Here is a 23,501-nt window from a genome sequence, read left to right as displayed (position 1 = left end):
TTACAAAGACATGAAAAGAATTCAAAAATGGACAAAATAGCCCGAGACTCCATAGAGTTAAGTTGTTAACCCATTTCTTGTTCCCTGAAAAAGGCCTACTTGTATAATTCTGAAATTACATTATTTTTCAGTTTTTGTTAACCTTACCTTTTTTATTTACCTCTGGCAGTTCACCACTTACCTTTGTACCCTTTCAAGCTGTTCATTTGACTTGAACTGCTTGAATTTCAATAAAAAACTGGAAAAACTGGGGTGTTCTAAAACGTTTGACCGGTAGTGTAGGTATTGCTTGAAAGAAGATGAAATATTGATATAATCTAATCTTTTTACAATGTAAATATGTGCATTTTAGTATAGAAAGCAAAGTGGGAGATACACAATGAATTCAACACAATAAAACATTTGCAAAAGTTAAAGGAAACATTTCTCTTTTATAAAAGATTCACATATTGGTAATTCAAATAATAAAGTTATTAATTATACCCGCTTTATCCCAAGAAAAAAAAAAAAAAATCATTCCAGAAAACAAAAACACCAGTCATATTGTACATTCCAAGATGTAAATAATGCCTCACAGATGTCTGAAGAGTAGTTCAGTTAGTTCAGACTCCAGCCGGGTCACATTCACTCGTTTCTGATTTCTTTGTCACAAAATCAACAGCGTATATCGTTACACAAGCACAGGATGTTTATAACCAGTGGCTTTGAACAGTCATGTGTGCGAGAGCCTAATTAATGAATGATTGAGTTAAACAGACAATTCATTTAGATTTATAGATTACAATTTGGTGATTATTTGCACCTCAACGTAATTTCAAGTTGTACAAATTAATCTTGACCACATAATCAAACCGTCATTTTAACTTAAAAAAAAAAATCTATATCTTTAAACAGTAACTATGGATGCACTGATACCAGATATGAGGCTGATACTGACTCAAATATCTGGATCGGGTATCAATAACAATGGAGCCAGTCTATTAAATTAAATTAAATTCTATATTTATACATGGAATTTTAATTCCGCATTACACATTTTTGACAAATTTGTTGCTGCTGCCTTAAATTATTTACACTTGTATCTTAATTCCTGTTAATTTTAAATATTTTTTATTACACATCTTTTAATCATGATTAACAATTGAGTTGATTTAAATCTATGTATGTGTTTGTCACATTTTGTTTTACACAGTCAGGAAAGCAACACTTCAGTCAAGTCTAACAAAGACATAAAAAAAGGTCACTTCCACACAGTGAGGCATACAGCTTATTAACCCTTTATCAGTCAAAGAACTATATTTGGTAACTTCAGGTAATATTTTGAGAAAAAAGTGGCAAATTTACTAGATTAAAGTGGCAAATCTACAAGAAAAAAAGTCGCAGATTTAAGAGATTTAAAGTGGCAAATCTGTGCGAAAAAAGTCGCAGATTTACGAGAAAAAAGTGGGAAAAAAGCAACTTTTTTCTCCCAGATTCACCACCTTAAATCTCATAAATCTGTGCATTTTGTTCTCATATATTTGGCACTTTAATCTCGTAAACTTTTTTCTCAAAATATTATTTTCGTATGTTTTTTTACACATTCTGGCTGTATGTAATATCCTCCAATATTCTATTATTTTCTATTAAGTTGAAATTTGGAATTTGCAAGTATTTCAATGAGTGCCCTATTAAGGGCTAATTAAACACTTGCATTGGATCTGTACTTGGTATCGGTATTGGGGCTGAAAAAGGCTCAGTGCATCCTTAATAATAACCCCGGTTACAATCTAAATCAGAATTTCCAATTAGTTTATTCCTGTAGCATTTTATTCACACACTCAGATTACTTTGAAACATTAAACTCCACCAGACACAGACAGACCAGTCGTACAGTAATTCTGTCACCGTATATGATATCAAATACATCCCAGTGACTACATGTTGCCTGGCAACAAAGACTGTTTCCAAAAATAGCTGAACAAAGCGTAACATGGGAAACAATACTAGTTATGGTCACTGATACCTCCATCGTCTAAAGGCTCTCGGTGCGTCGAGTGGTTGAGTTCTCTGCCTCCCGGACATCCTGAAGCATATTCAGTATTCAGCTTCAGTGGCTTGTTTCACGGAAAAAATGGCCTTAAATGTGCTTTCAGAGCTCAAAGTGGGACAAAATAAAGTGTCTGCAACTCTGGGGGAAGGAGCCAACAATGTGGGCTAAAGTCGCACTACATCTAAAATAAAAAAATATATAAACTCCTGCCTGTCTGCCTCCTTTTGTTGTGTAAGTGTGACCGATGTGGCAGTAACAGTGACTGGCAGTCAAACAGGCTTTTAATCAACACAATCAGTTGGTCCTGTAGAGAATCTCTCTCCAGATGTGGAGGTGCGGCAACCGGGACTTCCTCTACGGCGGTTAATTATAGGAACAAAGAAAAAAACAAACAATCCTGTTTTTCGCCACAGTTTTCTTCTCATCAGAGGCACTTTTGGTGTGTGAGAGCCATCACAGCGTTGTGCTTGCTTTTTGATTTTAACCTTTTTTCCTCCTCCTCCTGCGCTCTGTTTCTCCCTTTCTGTGATCACACTATATGATAAAGACCTTTCACCTTCTTTTTTCCTCCAGCTCTCTGTCCTCCTTTCACCTCCACATCTCCAACAGGACCTCCTACCGCTGCTGCTGCTGCTGTGGGGTCAGCCGTGAGCGTCCTACGCCCTGCTGGGGTTCGGGGACGGTTTGCCTTCGTAGCCGTAGAGGAAAGTGGCTGCGATGACCAAAATGGCCCCCAGGAAGAACACGCTGTGGACCAAGGTTATTATAGTTAACGACAACTAACAAAATCACGAAAACTAGGACTGAAAAAACATTTTCGTTAACTGAAATAAAAATAAAAACAAGAGTTTTTAAAAAAAATGATAACTAACTGAAACTGTATTGTGTGGTTACAAAACTATTTAACCACACAATTATTTTGCATATATATAGATATACATAAAAAAGACACTGAGCCTCCACTATCTCCTTGCTCTGACCCTATAGATCTAGAAACTTAATTTCCTCATCTTTGATTGCCTACTCACAAAAAACTGAGCAAGATGGGCAATTTGGCTGCCATTTTGATATGCAAATGAGAAGGTCAAAAACTTAAAATTTCACTTGGGAACCTTTTTTTTTTTTGGATTCAGCACCCTTGAAATAAGTAAAGTAGGCCGGTTCCTGACTTGTACCGAGGTTATTATAGTTAACGAAAACTAACAAAATAACTAAAACTAAAATTGAAAAAACATTTTTGTTAACTGAAATAAAAATAAAAACAAGAGTTTTTTTAAAAAAACGATAACTAGCTGAAACTGTATTGTGTGGTTACAAAACTAACTAAAATTATAGTGAAAATGTCCTTAGTTTTCGTCTTTGTCAACTTTTTTCATACATAATTCAGTGTTTCTATTTCAACATGCAGGAACACATGGTAAATATGTTTACTGAGACTGGGATGTCTACACTTCAACCAAAATACAAAACACCCAGAACTGTAAGAGTTAATAACCTTATTGAGGCTAAGATGGATAAACCAAAGGAAATGAAAGCACATACCCATTACAAAAAAATTAAAACTAACACTAAAACTAATAAAAACTAAACTAAAACTAAGCATTTTCAAAAAATAAAAACTAAACTAAAATAGCAAACTCACTCTAAAAAACAAACTAAAACTAACTGAATTTGAAAACAAAAATAAAACAAAAATGAAATCTGTAGGAGGAGTTTGTTAAAGTATGCGGCATGGAAATGGGCAAAAACAGCAGGAAACGCCATGTTCGACTCCAAATAGCCAACTTCCTGTACGTTTTCGGGTATGGGTTCTTGTTACATTTGGGAGCGTCTTCCCATGATACACGTACATACAAAATTGCGTGTGTGTATGACATTCCTGTGCGGGGGGCCAATTTTTCTGGACTTTCCAGGGGGCGCTGTTGAGTCATTTTGCCACGGCCATTGCCGGGACCAGTAGAATATGTCAATTTGAGCAGAGATGTATGTATATTCCAAATATGGTTAAGTTTTGAATATGAGAAAGGCCCCAAAAAGGCAATTCCAATTCCGGAATAATAATAATAATAATAATAATTATAATAATAATAATAATAATAATAAACGGACCAATTTCAATAGGGTCCTCGCACCTCGGTGCGCGGTCCCTAGCTATTATAACCTTGCTGTGGACGACACCAGTCGACACACTGTCAGCTTGAGAAATTGTGACTATGAGAAAGAAAAGAAAATACAGGAGACGAGAGACAGAAAGCGAGGCAGCGACTGCTTCCTCTACCTGGTGGGGTCGAAGTCCTGGAGCCAGAAGTAGGATATAAGAGTTGACAGGATGATGGAGAGCGATGTAGCAAAGCCCTTGAGGATGTTGTCTGCATACTTGATGACCGCTGCTATGACCAGACCACCCAGCGCCTGGAGAAACAACAAACACACAGACACAGATGGACGAAGGCATGACCTGAACGGGACCACGGGGAGTCTGATGCATGAAATAAAGAGTCTGTTACCCCAGAGGCTCAATATTACATCAGATACTTAAGTGGTGGAGAAACATATTGAATGAGTGGCAGCAGAGTGTGGTGGGCCCCAGACTCTGGAACGCCCCCCACAGTGGAGTGTTTTAAGTCTCGTCTTAAGACCCATTTTTATTCCTTGGCTTTTTAACACTGCGTGAGTTTATTGTTTATTGTTTATTGTTAAAAAGATCCCCATTAGCTGTCACCAAACGTGGGAGGAGCTAGTCTTCCTGGGGTCCACAAGACAAAACAAAAATCACTTAACAATTAAACATTGTAGACATTATTATATACATCATCAGAAATCATTCAGAATAAGTTATTACATTCATATCTATTACATTAATTCTCACTTTCATACAGTAAATATGTTAATTCACTGCTCACACATTTAAATAGTGCATTCTCAAGTAATAATTAAAAGATACTTTACTATTCAGTTCACGTATATTCAGTGGGCAATTATTCCAATAACTGATAGCACGATAAATAACTGTTGTCACATAAGAATGAACCTGATCACATCTGACAATTTGGTTATATAAGAAAACAGGTTGAAAAGAATAGACAGTGTTTCTAAAAAATGTTGTTGTATTGCACGCCAACCTGTACTCTACCATTAACCAGGAAAGTTGACGGTGCATACTGATAGTGTTTGTTCTTATGGAACAATGTAAAACCAACCTGGCAGCCCTGTTCTGGGCAGTTTGTGATTTCCTTAGTTGACCTTTAGATGCGGAGGACCATACAGGTGCAAAATAATCACCATAAATAAAGTTTTGTGTTCCTCTGTGTCTTTTATTTATTTTTATTTATTTTACTACTTTTAACTGCGTATTTTATTTTATTTTACTATGTTTATCTGTTTGATTGTATTGTTTTATTTGTGGCATCATTTTAGATTTATACACTTATTATTTATTGCTGATTGGTATATGGAATTGTTTGTTTTATTGTTGATTTTATGTACAGCACTTTGGAGACGTTTGTGTTGTTTAAATGTGCTCTACAAATAAAGGGGATTGGATTGAGAGTGAGAGTTACCTGCAGCGCTACGACGCTCCAAGTGACGGTGTTGTATCCCTGGAACATTCCCGACTCCCTCACCCGCTCTCCGTCATAGGCCAGCATCCCAAACAGGCCGAACACCAGGCCGAACATCCCTGAAAGCACACACACACACACACACACGCACGTACACTACCGGTCAAAAGTTTTAGAACACCCCAATTTTTCCAGTTTTTTATTGAAATTCAAGCAGTTCAAGTCAAATGAACAGCTTGAAAGTGTCCAAAGGTAAGTGGTGAACTGCCAGAGGTAAATAAAAAAAGGTAAGCTTAACCAAAACTGAAAAATAATGTACATTTCAGAATTATACAAGGAGGCCTTTTTCAGGGAACAAGAAATGGGTTAACAACTTAACTCTATGGAGTCTTGGGCTATTTTGTCAATTTTTGAATTCTTTTCATGTCTTTGTAAGTCATTTTGTGTCTTTTTTAAGTCATTTTGTGTCTTTTTTTGTCATTTTGTGTCTTTTTTTTGTCATTTTGTGTCTTTTTTTTAAGTCATTTTGTTTCTTTTGGTGTCTTTTTTGTCATTTTGTGTCTTTTTTAAGTCATTTTGTTTCTTTTGGTGTCTTTTTTTGTCATTTTGTGTCTTTTTTAAGTCATTCTGTGTCTTTTGGTGTCTTTTTTTTGTCATTTTGTGTCTTTTTTTGGTCATTTTGTGTCTTTTTTTAGTCCTTTAGTCCAACATAAAATGTGATTTTGAATCTTTTTTTTACTTTCAAAACACTATCATGCTCAATAAAGAATTTTAAATGTTGCAAATGTGCATTAATTTCAGAGTACACTGAAACATTAAACTGCATCATTTTCAATTAAATTCTGGAAAAGTTGGTGTGTTCTAAAACTTTTGACCAGTCGTGTAAGTGAGTTTAACATTTGTCCAAAGATCTCATCCGGAAATCTGAACAAAAGAAAACTAAGCTATTTAAAGTTCAGTTAAAAGGGACAGAGTGGATTTACCAACAGTACTCTTACCTCGCAGAACATATTGGTTGCTGTTCTACTGCTGTCTTGCTCAGTTTGTTTGTTTGTTTGTGTTATTGTGTGATTTTGGTGTTTACAAACGTTAGTTTGGATTCTCCAAATTCGCACAATAACACTAACAAACTAACAGATTGTAGCAGCCAGTAAGTACTGTGCTCCGCAGGGTAAAATAAGTGTTTTTGTCAGTGGAGTCTGCTGGCTTTGAAGAAAGCATAATGGCTTTGTCTGATATTAATACAGCATACACTTTTTGGCTAAAATATATTTTGCTGCTGTCCCTGCTTAGCCTCCGTGTCAGTAAACTGTCCATCAAGAGAGGAATTCAGGTGGTACCAAGAATTTCAGTTCAGCATGTTTGAAAGAAATAGTCTGGCTCATAACTACAATGCCACAATTTGTCGCTTCACATTTCTTTAAAAAAAACAAAAAATAAATGAGCCAAAGTGTTAATGTGTGATTCATAAGGTGCCTGAAATTGGATTTTATCATCTTAGGACAGAGAAAAGCTAGCTTCCCTTGGCTCCAGCTTCATATTTAGAGAGAAGTATCAATCTTCTCATCTAACTCTCCGCAAGGAAGCAAATAAGCATTTTTCCAAAACATTGAACTATTTCTTTAATACCTTGCCACAACATGCACTCCAACTAAGTTGCTTTTCTCCCCTGCTTTCCTAATAAGGCTGAAACTAAGTATTTTAATTCCCCATTCATGTGTCACATGTTGTGGAAATGCGGCACCGAAAGACTTTAGACGATGGAGGTCATTTCGTGTTTTTTTGGTGTCTTTTTTTGTCATTTTGTGTCTTTTTTGGTCATTTTGTATCTTTTGGTGTCTTTTTTTGTCATTTTGTGTCTTTTTTTTGTCATTTTGTGTCTTTTGGTGTCTTTTTTTTGTCATTTTGTGTCTTTTTTTGGTCATTTTGTGTCTTTTTTTAGTCCTTTAGTCCAACATAAAATGTGATTTTGAATCTTTTTTTAACTTTCAAAACACTATCATGCTCAATAAAGAATTTTAAATGTTGCAAATGTGCATTAATTTCAGAGTACACTGAGACATTAAACTGCATCATTTTCAATTCAATTTTTTCTTTTCTTTTACACCTTTCAAGAGGCGAGTTCAAATTGCTTGTTTTTCATTTCAACAATTTGAAACTAACAAATGTCTGGCATTTTGCTGACAAAAACTACAAAAATGGTTAGTTTATAAATATGAAGATCTCATTCTTAATGTCCTTCATTTTACATCTTCTAGTATCTTTACAACTACTAAAAACAAAAACAACAAAAAAAACAACAAAAAAACAGCATTTTCTTCCCTGGCTCCAACATTTAATGCAGGTGAAAAAGCTCCAAGCCCGCAGCAGGAATCACAGGAGACTTAACACATGCCTCACACGCTCCAGGGTAAAAATAAACTAGACAGGAACATTCATCTTAACAGAAACATATCGGAGGTAAAAAGCCCAGCTGGCTCTGTGTGCAGGAAAGAAAGGAAACTGTGCACACAAGAGTTCACTTCAGGAGCATTTTTCAATCTGTTTTCAACAACATTGTTCCTCCGTTGGTTTGATAAGCATTGATTAAATGTGATCCGACTGATAGATGGATACTGACCGAGCTGAATGTTTCGGACCCAGACGCTCTGCTTGCTCTCCTTTAGGATCTTCTCAAAGTAGACGCCAGCGAATCCACTGGAGCAGCACGCCACCAGAACGGCCGTCACACCCACAACCTGAGAGCCTGTAGAGAGGGCCTCCTTCTCCGGGGCCGCTGAAGACTCAGAGGGCCACTGCAAATACAAAACACTTGGATTGCAATAAACCCTGAAGCTTAAAAGTTCATTCTTCACCTTGGAAACAGTTTGTGAGAGAAAAAGGTTGATTTACAATCTTACTCCAGATCTTCTTACTTTCTTTTATTTTACATCTGCCAATTGGAATTTAAAAGAACAAACACTGTTTACAAATTATATAAAATGCTGCAAAAACAGTACACAATTTACATTCACTGACACCCATAAAAACAATAGGACACATACAGTAAATATGCATAATAATTATTAACCAAGCTTTAGACCAGGGGTGTCAAACTCAAATACACAATGGGCCAAAATTTTAAACTTGAATAAAATCGCGGGCCAACATTGAACAAATAAACCTTTTAATATATACCAAACATGTTTTGCTTTAACATTAAATATGGAACCAGCAACGCTTATAAACATACAATATATAACTAAATAGTGCAGACATGCAAAATCAAATTTAAAAAAAAAAACACATCAATGTCATTAATTTATTAAATAAAAATCAAATAAAAATCGTATGCCTCTTTTCTATTTGCATCCTTCTGATTTAAATATCAAAATAAACTTTTTCAACAGGTTAATAAATTCTGCCTTTCTTTTCGCCATTTTTGGGAAGGGGTAGCTGGGAGACAGCTCTAGCTTGAGGTTGCTATGACGACTGTCACAGAGGAGCGTTTCTGGGTCCTGTCCTGATTGACGCGCCAAAACAACAGCAGGGCATTGTGGGATTTGTAGTATTAGCGGTAAATACGCCGTATAATGTCGGTGGGTCAACTTTTAAAGTACAATAATAATATAATAATTTGGTATTGCCTCGCCCCAAATTTGGCCCGCGGGCCAGAGTTTGACACCTCTGCTTTAGATGGTCATTGTATGAGCCATATTCATTTTTGTATGTCGTGTAATTTTGCTCCATGCCACTAGGGGGAGCTGTGTTTGCTGTGTGGCTCAGCTGACCCGAGGTCAGCTGGGTTGGGCCATTTAACCTGGGGAAACCCAGACACCGGTGTTGCTGATTTGGGAAGGAAACAGTTTTCGACTATGCCCAGTTAATGCCTAGTATGTGCTTAGTATTTTGGTTTTTGATATAAGGAACAATTCGGTTTGTTGTTTTTGTTACATGTATATATTATGAGTTAAAGTCATTGCCGCTGTATGATGGGAAAATAAATCAGCGAGATATTTTGTAAACATTATTGCACTTTCCGTTTTTATATGTTCGGAGCGCACGTCTAAACTAAACCATCTGTATTAGCAACCAGTACTAGACTTCTTTTAGGACTTAGTCAGTACAGTCATTATCAACATCTTACATTAGGTATAACCTTATTATTGCAGCACTGAAGTGTTTAAAAGTCTTGTGGAATATCTCAATGGAACTTTGTGTGTGTTGCAAAACATCTTTGACCAACATCCTGTAAGTGGGAGGCTGTGCCTTTTTTCAGTTCAATTAGAAATTATCTGCACGTTAAAAGGTAATTAAGCTCGCCACCGTGGAAGTGAATCCTCTAAAAGGATTGTCCACAAAGCTTTTACAGGTTTAGTGACGGCACCCTGCGGTTTTCCTCAGCAGATGGAGGTAGCTCAGTTGTCATTACAGCCAAAAAAATTATCCAAGAAGCTTCTAAAAGCTAAAATAAAAGGGTTGTATTTGTGTAAAAAAAATAAATAATAATAATTCTTTAATGGTCAGAAATCTGAGCCAAAACTGATGCAAAATATTGAGATACAATATAATTATTCAGGACCAACAAAATATTATATGAAGTGGGAATAAAGAAAAAACAAGCTAGGCTAGCCTTCTTCTAATGATAATTTAATATTTTTTATCCATTCTTTCGACAAACAAACGACAGTCTAAACAGTATACAGCTGTGGGTAGTAATTAGGTAAAAATTAAATTAAGTTATATAAAGTTAAAAAAGGATAAGAAAGGGGGAAAAATATAATTTACAGAAGAGGATTAGGGCCAGGTAGAAGAATAAATAAATAATTATTAAATTCAAGAAAAAAAGATGAAATACAATGTTGAGATATAATACAATATGTCTCAAAAAAAATCACATAAATGACATAAAAGCAGATGTGATTATGTGTTCTATGTGGTCCACTTGGTCTGTGGTATATTCCCCATAATTTTCCTTTAAGGATTACTGGATCTGGGTTCTTATGGGTTAATATTTAAGGTGCAGACATAAGAGTGGTATCAATTTTCTTATTTAGTTTTCAGCAAACATATTTTATAAGCATATACAGTTGAAACCAGAAGTTTACATACACTATATAAAAAGACACATATGCTTTTTTTCTCACTGTCCTAAAATCCTTCTCTCATTATTCTGGCATTTAGCAAATAGAAATAATTTTGCTAATCCTAACGGACCTAAAACAGGAAAAGTGATTGTCTGATTTCATGTCAGACAGTGAGAAAAAAAGCATATGTGTCTTTTTATATAGTGTATGTAAACTTCTGGTTTCAACTGTATATCCCAATGTGTGGAACCATTTCTTTAAACACACAATATGTCATTTTCTTAGGGGTCTCTCAATCAAAAACAATAACAAATGACGAAAAATTGGTGACATCATAAGTTTGCGTGGGTTGTTTTTTTTCTCCCGGTTAGGATTCCTTCAGTGTTCATCGTTCATGAGGGTTTTAAACAAGAAGCAGACAGACAGACAGGTCTCCTCCTCTCCAAAACAAACCCAGTGATTAAAACTGAAAAAAAAAAAAAAACACTGATGAAAGCAGTCCCATCAGGGCTGCAAGCCAGGCTGCCACTAGTGTTTGTTCAGCTTGTTCCTCTGATAATTAAAGATCCAGACGTCTGATGACTAAAATCCTTCATCCGGTTTAAACAGCTAGTTAAATACAGCCAAGCTCTAAACAGTGTAGCATTAAAAATTGAACAAAAAGCACATTTGTGACATCTTCTGACAGACAACTTAAGGCTGACACATGTGCGAAAAAGATATGACGCCACTGACAGGCGACAAATAAAACAGACTGATAACTTAATTAAAATTACAGATTTTATACTTATCATTATAATAACCATTTGGCATGATGTAAGTATAATTTAAAAATAAATTATTTCTAAACAAAACTTATAGGCATTACCTGTCCAAAAAAAGGACTTAATTTCCTAAAACGTTGTGTATTAACCCAGCTATTCTCAACCTTGGGGTCGGGACCCCAATTGGGGTCGCGAGATGATTTCTGGGGGTCGCCAAATCATTTTGGAAGTCAGCTCTGTCTCCACTGTGTTAAAGTGTTCATGTGTTTTAGTCTTTTTGGTCACTTAATGTCTTTTTTTGGGTTATTTTGTGTGTTTTTTTGATCATTTTATGGTCAATTTGTGACTTTTTTGGTAATTTTGTTTCTTTTTTTGGTAATTTTGTTTCTTTTTTTAGTCATTTTGTGTCTTTTTGGTAATTTTGTGTCTTTTTTGGGTAATTTTGTATCTATAACTGTGCGTGTGAGATTCTGTTCAGTGAGCGGGGGTCGCGGACAACATGCATGTTAAATTGGGGGTCGCGACTCAAAAAGGTTGAGAACTACTGTATTAACCAATGAATAAATATCCATATGCCAGTGAAACTGAACTCTCTGAACTAAGAGTTGACAATAAAACTCTGATTCCAGGATACTGGGTATCTGAAATTCATACAAAGGCATCCTCACAGCTTTGCCAAGTTGTAAAAAATGCTGCAGAGTGTGAGTTCCTGTGTTATGTGCTGCAGTAAGCAAGAAAATGTGTGTTAAAGCACAAAAAAAGAGATGATCTCTGGTTGTGCAAAGTAAGAATAGTATTGTACATTCTGCACTTTTCTTTGTATAACACAAAAAAAGGATCATTTCAATAAGTTAATCATTTTAGGAACAAAATGCTGTTGGTCTGCCACCTTTACACCTCTTCTATTCACAGAAATAAACCCTGCTGAGTGAGAACTAACAGCACAAAACCTCTGTGAAAGTGAAATGCATTCACTCAAAACAGGCCAATTATTTTCATAGCATGATTTCTTTTGAGCCTGTTTATTTGTTCTTAGGTGATTATGCTGTGTTATTATCATATGTGATGTGATGAGCTGTTGTTTGAGCCTTGGGACATGTCATAATAAACCACATATGTCTCATCCCTGCACAGTAACTGTTTCTACCTGTCTGCTCCTAGGGGTGTGCCATATCGTATCGTTTACGATAATATCGGTATATTTTTTTATGGTTAAAAAAAAAAAGGCATATCATGATATTGGCAACATTCCTATTTCTTGATGTAGTGGCGTAAGGTTAACGTTAGCTAACAATTAAAGTTGTTTTAATCACAAAAAGCTACTTACTCTCTGTCGTTAAACACATGCATTTTCCAAAATAAGAGCACAGTGTGATAACAGAATCCACCACAGAACTTACAAGAAGACTGTCAAAATAAGATGCCTTTAATAACACATACAAGAACCTTTATTCTCCTTTATAAAATGTCATGAAAATATGAAAACCCCTAAATGGTTATTTTTATTATTTGCTCATACTCAAGAGTCAAGAGTATTTTTTTTGTATTTGGCAACTGTTGAGATTTGCACTTCACACTACACTTTAGATTTGTATTTATTTATACAGACTAAAAAGATCATATTTTCTGTATCTTTTTAAGTATTTTGTAATAAAGTCAAGAATATCGTTATCGCAAAAATAGCCAGAAATATCGTGATATTTTTTTAGGGCCATATCGCCCAGCCCTATCTGCTCCAGTAGATTTATGAAGGTGTATCTTAATGTCCTTCTCCTCCATTGTGCTTCTGTCTGAGCACTCAGACAGTATTAAGATCACATCTGCTGTAATGCTAACCGACTGGCATTGTCTTTGTTTGCCAAGAAGGAGGAGGAGGTGATATCAAAACAGTCTCTCCTTCTCTGACTTCATCATTCATCAGCACATCCCTCGTAAACCACTGGTGGCCAATATTTATCCAATATATTCTAGTTCAGGCCTCATTATTCTGTTTTATTTATCCAACCTTTATATAACCACATAACTCCCACTGAGATTAAAAATCTATTTTCTTTCTGGCCACTGGAGGAAAGTAGAGATCACACAATTAATTAAAAAAAGGAAATATAGGCACGCTTCCAATACACAGCTGAGTAAATGCTTAATTAAACAGAATGACACCTACAGAATTGGCTACGTTCCCTTTCTTCTTAGATGTAAAGGCACTAGGGAGAGGGATTTTCTAAAGTCTTTCAGGATGATTCTGTGCAGACATAAAAGGAACATGAGCACAAAGAGGTAGAGGAAGCATGCTGCATACTCGTGGCGAGTCCAAAGTTTACTGGAAAGTAAACACAAAACTCCCAAAGCAGCCATCCAGAGCCCAAGGCACTTTGTTCAACAGTGTGTAACCCAAATATATTCAATTTCTAGTTCCTGCATGTGTAGAATGTGAGTAGTAACCCTTGAGTGCACCTGAATTCCATTGCATGTTTTTGTACAATGACATAAAGAATCTAATCTACATTCAGGCTACGTTTACATGATGACGGTCTGAACAGAAGACGCAAAAGTGGCGTCACGTCTTCACTTTTTATTCCTCGTTTATACGAGCGTTTTCGGGAGGAAATCTGCTGCATACGGTGACGCAAAAGTGTGTGAAATTGGATTGTATGCAGCCGGGCGGCATCACTTAAAGCGATAAGAGCATCTTTGGACATGTGGAAGTTTTCACGCCACGTATTTTTATCAGCTACTCCTTCCACAAAGTTCTCCACCATCACTAGATCTCCCAGGTCTCGTTCACAGCCGTCTGGCTCCTCCCACCAATCGCTGCATCCAGAATGTGATGGAGGTAATTCCAGATCCTTCTCTGTTCACTAATACTATCTGTACATATCCTGGACATTTGGTGGAAAGACTCCTGGAAGTTTATTAGAGCTGCCAGAGCAGCTTGAAGGTCCGACGCATGGAAATAATCCACATGTTTGTTTATTTCCCTGGACTGGAGCATGTATGAGACGTAAACACGTACACGATGTGAGCAGATCTGAGCAGAGTTTTGCGTCTTGGCAGTGTAGACGGACAGGAGCGGATTCAACTTTTCCACTCTGGAAGGTGGTTTCAGATTTTTGCGTTTTTAAGCCCCAAAAACGCCGTCACCGTCTAAACGAAAGGCACTTCCGATAAAATATTTTGACGTTTTTACCCGCAAGCGTCCTCGTGTAAACAGGGCCTCATAATGCATAAAAAATTCCAGTTTTATTCAAACTGTTTTCATTCATTCATTATCCTTAACCGCTTATTCACACTCCTGGACAGGTCGCCAGACTAGAGACAGACAATCACGCTCTCATTCACACCTACGGGCAATTTAGAGTCATCAGTTAACTGTAAGTGCATGTTTTTAGACTGTGGGAGGAAGCCGGAGAACCAGAGAGAACCCATGCTGACACAGGGAGAACATGAGAAAACTGAAAATTAATATTCCCCCAATGTTCCCATTTAGCTGTGCATACTATAATTAGGATCTTTCAGTTGTTTTCTACCAGTGTTGGACCATAAGAACTCAGCGTCCCTCTTTCATTCCTTCAACTACCTCCACAAAAAGCGTTGTGATATTTACACAAACCCAAAATCCTGTTAATATCTACATCGTTGAGAATGTTTAAAAGCAGGGCTGTTTATTATTGTCTCTGCACTTTAATCTCTTAATAATGTACTGTGTCTTTTTTTATCTACTGCTGATTTTAATGTGTCTGAGTTTTCTCTTTTGTCTATTTTGTTTCTGGTTTCTGTAGCACTTTGAGATTTCTTTATGAAAAGTCCTTTACAAATAAAATGTATTATTGTTTCTCCTTCAGAAGCAGTAGTTGGGCTATTCTTTTTTGCATGCATCTCAGCAATGTTGCACCGTTGGCTTGCTGGTTTGTGGGCAACAACCATAGCAACACACAGACCTGGCAGTAAACAGGCAAGAGGTTGTGTGTTGCCAATTAGGGTAAAAAAATCTTAATTGAGATGCATATTCTGAATGTTCTGTATAACTGTCCAAAGAATGCTCCTAGAACACAAATAAAATCTTCACTGGAAGATGCAATATTTGGAAAAAGGCCGTATGGAATACAGAATTAAAAAAACAGAATATGCTGTTTACATCACATTTGGAATACTGTTATATTTGGAAGAATGGCGAAATATTAGGAGTATGTAAATGGCATTTCCTGACAGTCTTGCATACAATGAAGGCATAGTTGTCGCTCTTTTAGCTTGCCAAATGTTTTTTTCAGTCCCAGCAGAGATTTGTTTGCATGCCACAAACCATGCCAAGTGTGTATCATTACTTGTACAAAATGCTGCAGCGCGCCTTTTAACAGGCACAAAGAAACTCCCCAGTTCTGGCCTCTCTGCACTGGCTTCCTGTTGGTTTCAGAATTGATTTTAAGATCCTGATGTTTGTTTTAAAATTTTAAACGGATTGGCTCCAGCGTATTTGGCTGAACTCATACATGTTCACAGACCGAGTCATACCTGGATGTGCCTAAATGCAGCTAAAAACTAAAAGCGATGGATCTTCTGCAGTGGCTGCCCCTAAACTGTGGAACAGTTTACCGCTGCATATCCGGTCGTCAAAGACTTTGGACATTTTTAAATCTTCTCTTAAAACTCATTTTTTCTCCCAGGCTTTCAAACCTGCGTGAGAAGAAAGTTGTTTCTGTGTGTTGTATTGTACATCTCATGTCATATATTACTAGATGAAATTGTCTTTATATTTTGAATTTTGAGTTTATTGTTATTCATTTATGTATCTTTTGGATTTTTTGCTGTTATTCAGTTATGTAAAGCACTTTGGTCAACCATGGTTGTGTATAAGGTGTTCTAGAAATAAACGTGACTATTGCGGCTTTCCTGTTCCTTAAAGTCGCTTGTGAGGCAGAGAATAGGTCCTGTATATTTATTTGACGCGCTGCTGCTGCTCCAAGGAAGAAGTTTAAGTGTTTTAATGATTCTTAGCGGCTTTACACGCACGTAAGATGTTAATTGTGTACACTTTTTGGCAAACGTGTATCGAAGCAAATTACAAAAACGATAACAAAGGCTGTCAACAAAAATTACGGCTACCTAAACTCGCCGCTCCCTTCACCCGTGCAGGTGAAGCACACTCTGATTTAACCTACCTGTGAGCTGTCAACTACAGTGCTCACGTGACCCAAAACCATGGCAACAAGACAAACAAATTAAACACAAAATAATCAATCAATAAAGCAATATATGGCTCCTACAGTGACCTTGACCTTGATTACTCTGGGACGAAAAAGCCTTAATCACAGAACATTTACATTGACTTTTACTGTCATTATTAGTGGAACAAACGTCTCTTTTTAGAACACCAGGTGTCTCACAATTATTTATCAAGAGGAAGCAGAAAGAGGATATTTTCTGTATAATGTGACTTCCATTCCTACGAGTAATAAACAGAGCAGAAGCTGTACTGCACCTGTACGAGAGCCACTCCGGCCATAAGAATGAGCAGCGAGAGCCACTGGTAGACGCCCAGCCTGCGGCCCAGCATGGACACAGAGAACAGAGCTGTGGTCAGGATCTTCAGCTGGTAGGTCACCTGATGGAGACCAAGGGGAAAACTGTAATCATTCACCAACAAGGATGTGCTAATTGGAACCTGGTCTCACAGAAATCTGTGAAATAGCCACGGAATCGCTCAAATTTCCGTGAAACTGACACGGATTTCGCTACAATGCAAGTTAATGACAGTCATATCCCGTGGCTATCCCATTGATATTTGTTCCTATTGGTTTGTTCCAAGTCACATGACTTTCAAGGTCCTGGCGATCAGAACAAAAAACATGGCGGACAGTTCTCTCATTTTTAGTGAAAAAATTAATATTTTGACTTTGTTTCTGCATAAAAATGGATTTTGATCACATTTCTAGCAAGAAATATATGTTTTATTTTCTAAATATTCACTCAGTGAATGTACATAATCACTTTGTGGTGAAGATCTCGCCAGAAAAATATGACTGTCATTAACTTGCATTGTAGCGAAATCTGTGTCCGTTTCACGGAAATTTGAGTGATTCCGTGGCTATTCCACGGATTTTGAGTTAAGCGAAATCCGTGGCTATTTCACGGATTTCTGTGAGACCAGGTTGGCTGATTGTTAGATGGCTCAGAAAGACACATCAGTTCCTGAGTCATGCTGAGATTCACACAGTGTCTTCACACTAAAGCTGCAGTCTGCTGTACCTGGTAGGTGGCTGCGTCCAGGTTGGACAGGGCCACATACAGCAGGTTGTTCTGCAGCGTGTAGATCCCAGAGGGAATGGCCAGCTTCAGCGTTTCTATGGGTTTGTGGGCGATCTCCTGACGCAGAACACTGTTCAGAGCTCGCATGCTATAACCTATGGAATGAAAAAAAACAGGTTAGCCTTGGATGTTTTCAAATTGGCGTTATGTTTGTGATCTTTGGCAGGATGCAACGAATCTAAAATTAGCTGTTGTTTTTGTTTGCGGTGACTTTTTAACTGAGGCCCTTTGTATGAGATCTTCACCTCTGAATGTTCGTACTAAAGTACTGAAGCAAAGACGACAGAGACGTGGCACGCAAGAGAAGTTTTCTATCGTTTTCAGAATCAGAATCTTTTTTATTGCTGTGGTGTATTGGTGCAAAAGACTACTGAATAACAAAAAAAACAGCAGCATGAATAGAAAATATGAAGAATAGAAGGCGTTAACAAACACACATTACTTTAAAATATATAGAAAAGAAAATATATCCGTTTAGTGGGTCTGGCATTGTGTTAAGAAGCAGGTCTACTGCTTTAATCTGATCATTTTGTTGAATAAAACCTGAATTCTTCAGGTCTTGTTACATCAGTCAAGGTTCCAGGTTTTACAGATAATCCTGAATGAATGTCCCTGTTGTCTTTTTCTTTGGTTTCAGTAGGTAGCAGGAACCTGATAAACGTGATCAAAATACAACAATAAGTGGATCCTCACCTCAGCTGTTTAGTTCAGTTAAAACAAACTATTTACATGTTTATTTCAGTTCATTTGGGCAAAACAAACCAAGAAACCAAGCACACAGCACCAGTTTATGGACTATTTTGTTGGTAAGATAAGCTGACACTGCTTTTACTTCATCTTTGGTCAGACAGTTGTTTATAGAACAGTTTGTTCTATAATCATGTAACTCTTTTTATAATCATGCCTTGTACTACTTAATATATATTATAATCATGTTAATATACATTGCAATCATGTTAGGATGAATGACTTCATGTTATTCTCTGTATAAATGCTGTAATGATGTAATTGTGTAATAATTGTTTGATTTAATGTGGACCCCAGGAAGAATAGTCTTCATCTCTATGAAGACTAATGGGGATCCAATGGATACAATAAACAATAAACAGTTTTGGATTCAAATCATAAGTTTGCCATTTTTATATTTTATTTTATTGAAGCAAAGTCGGCTTCTTCTGTTTCGACAACAATGAACTTGTGACGGCTTTAGATTATTTGTTTGATGTAAAAAATGTTTTTGTTTTTTTGAAAAGTATCAAGAACAGAATTGTTTTAGTATCAATACCAAAACTCTCAAGTTTATTATACTTGATTATTGTCATGAACTATGTCTGTCTGTCCTGGCACAGCTCTCCCTGAGGTTTCTTCCAATTTGATTTCTTTCTTTCCAACTGAATTTAACTTTTTCAATGTTTTCTTTGTTCATATAATACTGGTGCAGTACCCTGTTGTGCAGTAGTTTTGATCTTTCTATATTTGATTTCCTTTCTGAAATGTTGCAAAATTCAATGATTAATCATTGTTTAAGGTGGTTATATGGATATTAGAGTAGGCTGCACTGTAGTGTACAGGTTAGCATTTTTGCCTGCTGAGGGCAAGAGGGTCGCAGGTTCAAATCCAGCCAGTAAAACCAGTTCCACAGGAAAAGTAACATTACAATAATGTTAGTAAGCTCAGTCCTAAATAAAAATATAGTGATGTCATATATTTACGGCCACAAGCAGGATTTTTGGGGGCACTGTTTCTTAGTAAAGAGAACAGTAAGAAGACCCAGTTAAAATGTATAAATATATAGCCCACATAAATAAGTAATAAACAATTGATGATTAACGTATGATTTACTCAATGAAAGTTGATAGAGCTGAAACATATAATTATTCAATTAAATCAATTTTAATTAAATAGGACATAAATGTATATCATGAATTCATTTCTAAATTATCCTTTCCTTTATTCTTCCTTATATCTATTTTTAATGTAAAATAGTCAACTTTTCATGTGATAAAAGCAGAAACCCTTTTCAGCTTTGTGACGGGCATTTTGTGGCGTCTTCTCTTCTTTTTTTTTTTTTTCCCCCAACACAAACCACTGCACACACTAGAGCAGCTGTAGGCAAAAATGCTTCTCCTCCAAAAATGCTAAAAGAATCTAGTTGTAGTCTTGTAAATAGTTTCCCTGCAAGATTGACAGTCTGTCTAAAAGCTCAGTGTGAGACTAGACTGGGACTAAAGACTCTAAACACTTGTCTTTAGATGTGAGCAGGCAGAGCCTATAGTTTTCCGCGAGTCTTTTCCAAATCTTTTCAAAGTCTTCTGATGTATAGGTAGCATTAGGTTGCCCGTAGGAGTGAATGAGAGCGTGAATGGTTGTCTGTCTCTATGTGATAGTCTAACGACCTGTCCAGGGTGGACCCCTCCTCTCGTCCAATGCCAGCTGGGATCTAATAAGCAGTTAATGATAATGAATGAAGTCAATTTATGAAAAATCAAAAACTATTTTTTAGATTGGAATAATAATTTCCCTCAAATGTAAGCTGGTTCTCAAGTTTGTTTTTCTATTTTTCTCTGTTTTATATCAATGTAATATGGCTACTTTTAAAAAGTTGTCCGACCTTTAATAAACCTCACAATGAATCAATCACAACACTGGCTGGTGGCAATATTTCCATGAATGATCGAAGTGGCCCTCTGTACATGTGTACATTTTTAATTTATTTTATTATATTTTTATTTATTTTATTCTGTTGTTGCACTGTGTTTATGTATTTTAGTATTTTAGTTTTTACTGTATTTCCTGCAACTGTGATATCTGTACAGCACTTTGGTCAACCCTGGTTGTTTTAAATGTGCTCTATAAATAAAGTTTGACTTGACTTGACTTGGATAAAGGAGATGGCATCTTGTATTGTGTTGGAAAGACTGACTTATATAACCAGGGGAAGGACTGCAGAGTTTGAGACTGTTTGAAAACCTTTAATACTTTCTTAAACGCTAAAATGCACAATCGACCTGAAACTGCTGTGTTGACCTGTGTTTGTGTTTCATTTAGTTCATTTAATTTCTTTAAATGTGTGAAGTGTGTGAAGTGTCTTGTGACTGTTTATTTTATGGATGTTATTGTTTTGGTTGTTGTCTATATGTATACAGTACAGGCCAAAAGTTTGGACACACCTTCTCATTCAATGCGTTTCCTTTATTTTCATGACTATTGACATTGTAAATTCATCAAAACTATTAATGAACACATGTGGAATTATGTACTTAACAAAAAAGTGTGAAATAACTGAAAACATGTCTTATATTCTAGCAAGCAAAGGGTGGTTACTTTGAGGAATCTAAAATACAAGACATGTTTTCAGTTATTTCACACTTTTTTTGTTAAGTACATAATTCCATATATGTTCATTCATAGTTTTGATGCCTTCAGTGAGATGTAAATAGTCATGAAAATAAAGAAAAACGCATTGAATGAGATGGGTGTGTCCAAACTTTTGGCCTGTACTGTATATAAAAGTTCAATAAAAAAATTGCTGGAGAAAAAAATGAATGTGCATTGTGTTCAGGTGCACTCACTGTGCTCCTTGAAGACCAGCAGCACGCAGGTGAGGATCTTCATGACCTCGGCCACCACCACAGCTGAGGAGGCCAGGTACCGCGGGCCCTCGGCCTGCAGGGTGCGGGAGTACCGCATGGTGAGCACCAGGGAGGTGGTCTGGAACACCAGCACGCCCAGAGAGAGGTACTTCAGCTGGGAGGAGGCCATGACCACTGGTCGGTGTGGGGCTGGACACAGGGAAGGAGAAAATGACGATATAAAGTAGAGTATTGATGGGAGGTAAATAAAGAGGCAGAATGAGGAGAAGAAGAGGACTTTTTAGAAACAAAAGGAGGATTTTACTCACTGCTGAGAAGAAGTCTTGTCACCTTTCTGCCTTTCGCTTTGAAAACTGCACATATATTTATGTGTACATAAAATCACCTCTTGCTTCGGGTCGTGTGTGTCCTCAGCAGCTCTCTCTGTCACACACACACACACACACACACAGACCAGGTAGTGGAGGCTCAACCCAGCTGTCAAAACAGCAGCGTCCATTGACCCGCACCGCTCATCATACCGGCGCGTTATCTAATCACGGTTACCACGGCAACTGCTCCGCCGTCTCGTGCCATAACGGGTCAACTAACCCTGACGGGAGAGAGTCAATTAAACCGAGCAAGTCTACAGAAGGAAAAAAAAATCTCATGCATGTAAATTCCTGAAGGACTTCCGTGTACACGTTTCTTCTTCGTGTCTGTGTGAAAACGTCCTGAGCGGCCCAGCGCCCCCTGCTGGACCGGAAACAAACTGCACCGCTCCTCTTTATCCTGTTTACAAATGCCAAAAGTCTTAAGTGTACATATAAAAATACGGAATATAGAATACATTTGAAATAAACAGACATATGTACAATAAAATAGAAACATGGAAATATAAAAATAGAAAGATATGTACAAATATGTACACTACTGGTCAAAAGTTTTAGAACACACCAACTTTTCCAGAATTTAATTGAAAATGATGCAGTTTAATGTCTCAGTGTACATTTAAAATTCTTTATTGAGCATGATAGTGTTTTGAAAGTAAAAAAAAGATTCAAAATCACATTTTATGTTGGACTAAAGCAGTGGTTCTCAACCTTTTTGAGTCGCGACCCCTAATTTAACATGCATGTTGTCCGCGACCCCCGCTCACTGAACACAATCTCACACGCACAGTTGAGACCACCCAAAAAAGAAAGAAAATGACCAAAAAAAGATCAAAAAAGGGCACAAAATAACCAGAAAAGACAAAAAATGACCCAAAAAAGAAACAAAATGACCCAAAAAAGTAAACAAAATGACCAAAAAAGAAACAAAATGACCAAAAAAAGTAAACAAAATGACCAAAAAAGTAAACAAAATGACCAAAAAAGGAAACAAAATGATCAAGAGACACAAAATGACCCAAAAAAGACACAAAAAATTACCAAAAAAAGGAAACAAAATGACCAAAAAAGACACAAATTGACCACAAAATGACCAAAAAGATGACAATAAATGACCAAAAAGACTAAAACACATTAACACATGAACACTTTAACACAGTGGAGACAGAGCTGACTTCTAAAATGATTTGGCGACCCCCAGAAATCATCTCGCGACCCCAATTGGGGTCCCGACCCCAAGGTTGAGAATAGCTGGACTAAAGGACTAAAAAAAAGACACAAAATGACCAAAAAAAGACACAAAATGACAAAAAAGACACCAAAAGACACAAAATGACAAAAAAAGACACAAAATGACAAAAAAGACACCAAAAGACACAAAATGACTAAAAAAAGACACAAAATGACCACAAAAGACACAAAATGACTTACAAAGACATGAAAAGAATTCAAAAATGGACAAAATAGCACAAGACTCCATAGAGTTAAGTTGTTAACCCATTTCTTGTTCCCTGAAAACATGACATGGGATGTGTCATGAACATTAATGACACTTTGAAGTAACATTAATGCTCATGATACTTGTCAAGTCATGTTTCTGACAGGCTTGTGTGACTCCTGTGTAGACACCTTCAAAATAAAGTGTTACCATATCTTGCTTAAGTCAGAAAAGGCATGTTCAAAAAATTGCCTAAGTCACTTATTTCTCTTAAGTTACATAATTTACACACAGTGTTATTACTATGCCAATAGCCATCCTTTGTTACATCCTTTTTGAGTGAAATGATCAATAAATGTCATATGTTACACTTT

At 36.7% G+C, this 23,501-nt stretch overlaps 1 protein-coding gene across 1 annotated transcript; it reads right to left on the bottom strand.

The window, feature by feature from the left end:
• Positions 1-1,618: 1,618 nt before the first annotated feature.
• Positions 1,619-21,990, bottom strand: slc35a3a (solute carrier family 35 member A3a). The gene is made up of 8 exons (XM_059341408.1): positions 21,627-21,990; positions 21,298-21,507; positions 17,666-17,820; positions 16,899-17,021; positions 8,213-8,387; positions 5,593-5,711; positions 4,311-4,444; positions 1,619-2,779 (listed from the first exon to the last, which is right to left on the bottom strand). The coding sequence occupies exons 2-8, from the start codon at positions 21,485-21,487 to the stop codon at positions 2,689-2,691; spliced, it is 987 nt and encodes a 328-aa protein (XP_059197391.1). The 5' UTR covers positions 21,488-21,507; positions 21,627-21,990; the 3' UTR covers positions 1,619-2,688.
• Positions 21,991-23,501: the final 1,511 nt, after the last annotated feature.

The sequence above is a fragment of the Centropristis striata genome, chromosome 9, assembly GCF_030273125.1.
Source record: "Centropristis striata isolate RG_2023a ecotype Rhode Island chromosome 9, C.striata_1.0, whole genome shotgun sequence".
NCBI classification, from domain to species: Eukaryota; Metazoa; Chordata; class Actinopteri; order Perciformes; family Serranidae; genus Centropristis; species Centropristis striata.
The sequence above is the reverse complement of the archived record's forward strand: the minus strand, read 5'-3'. Positions and strand labels throughout refer to the sequence as shown.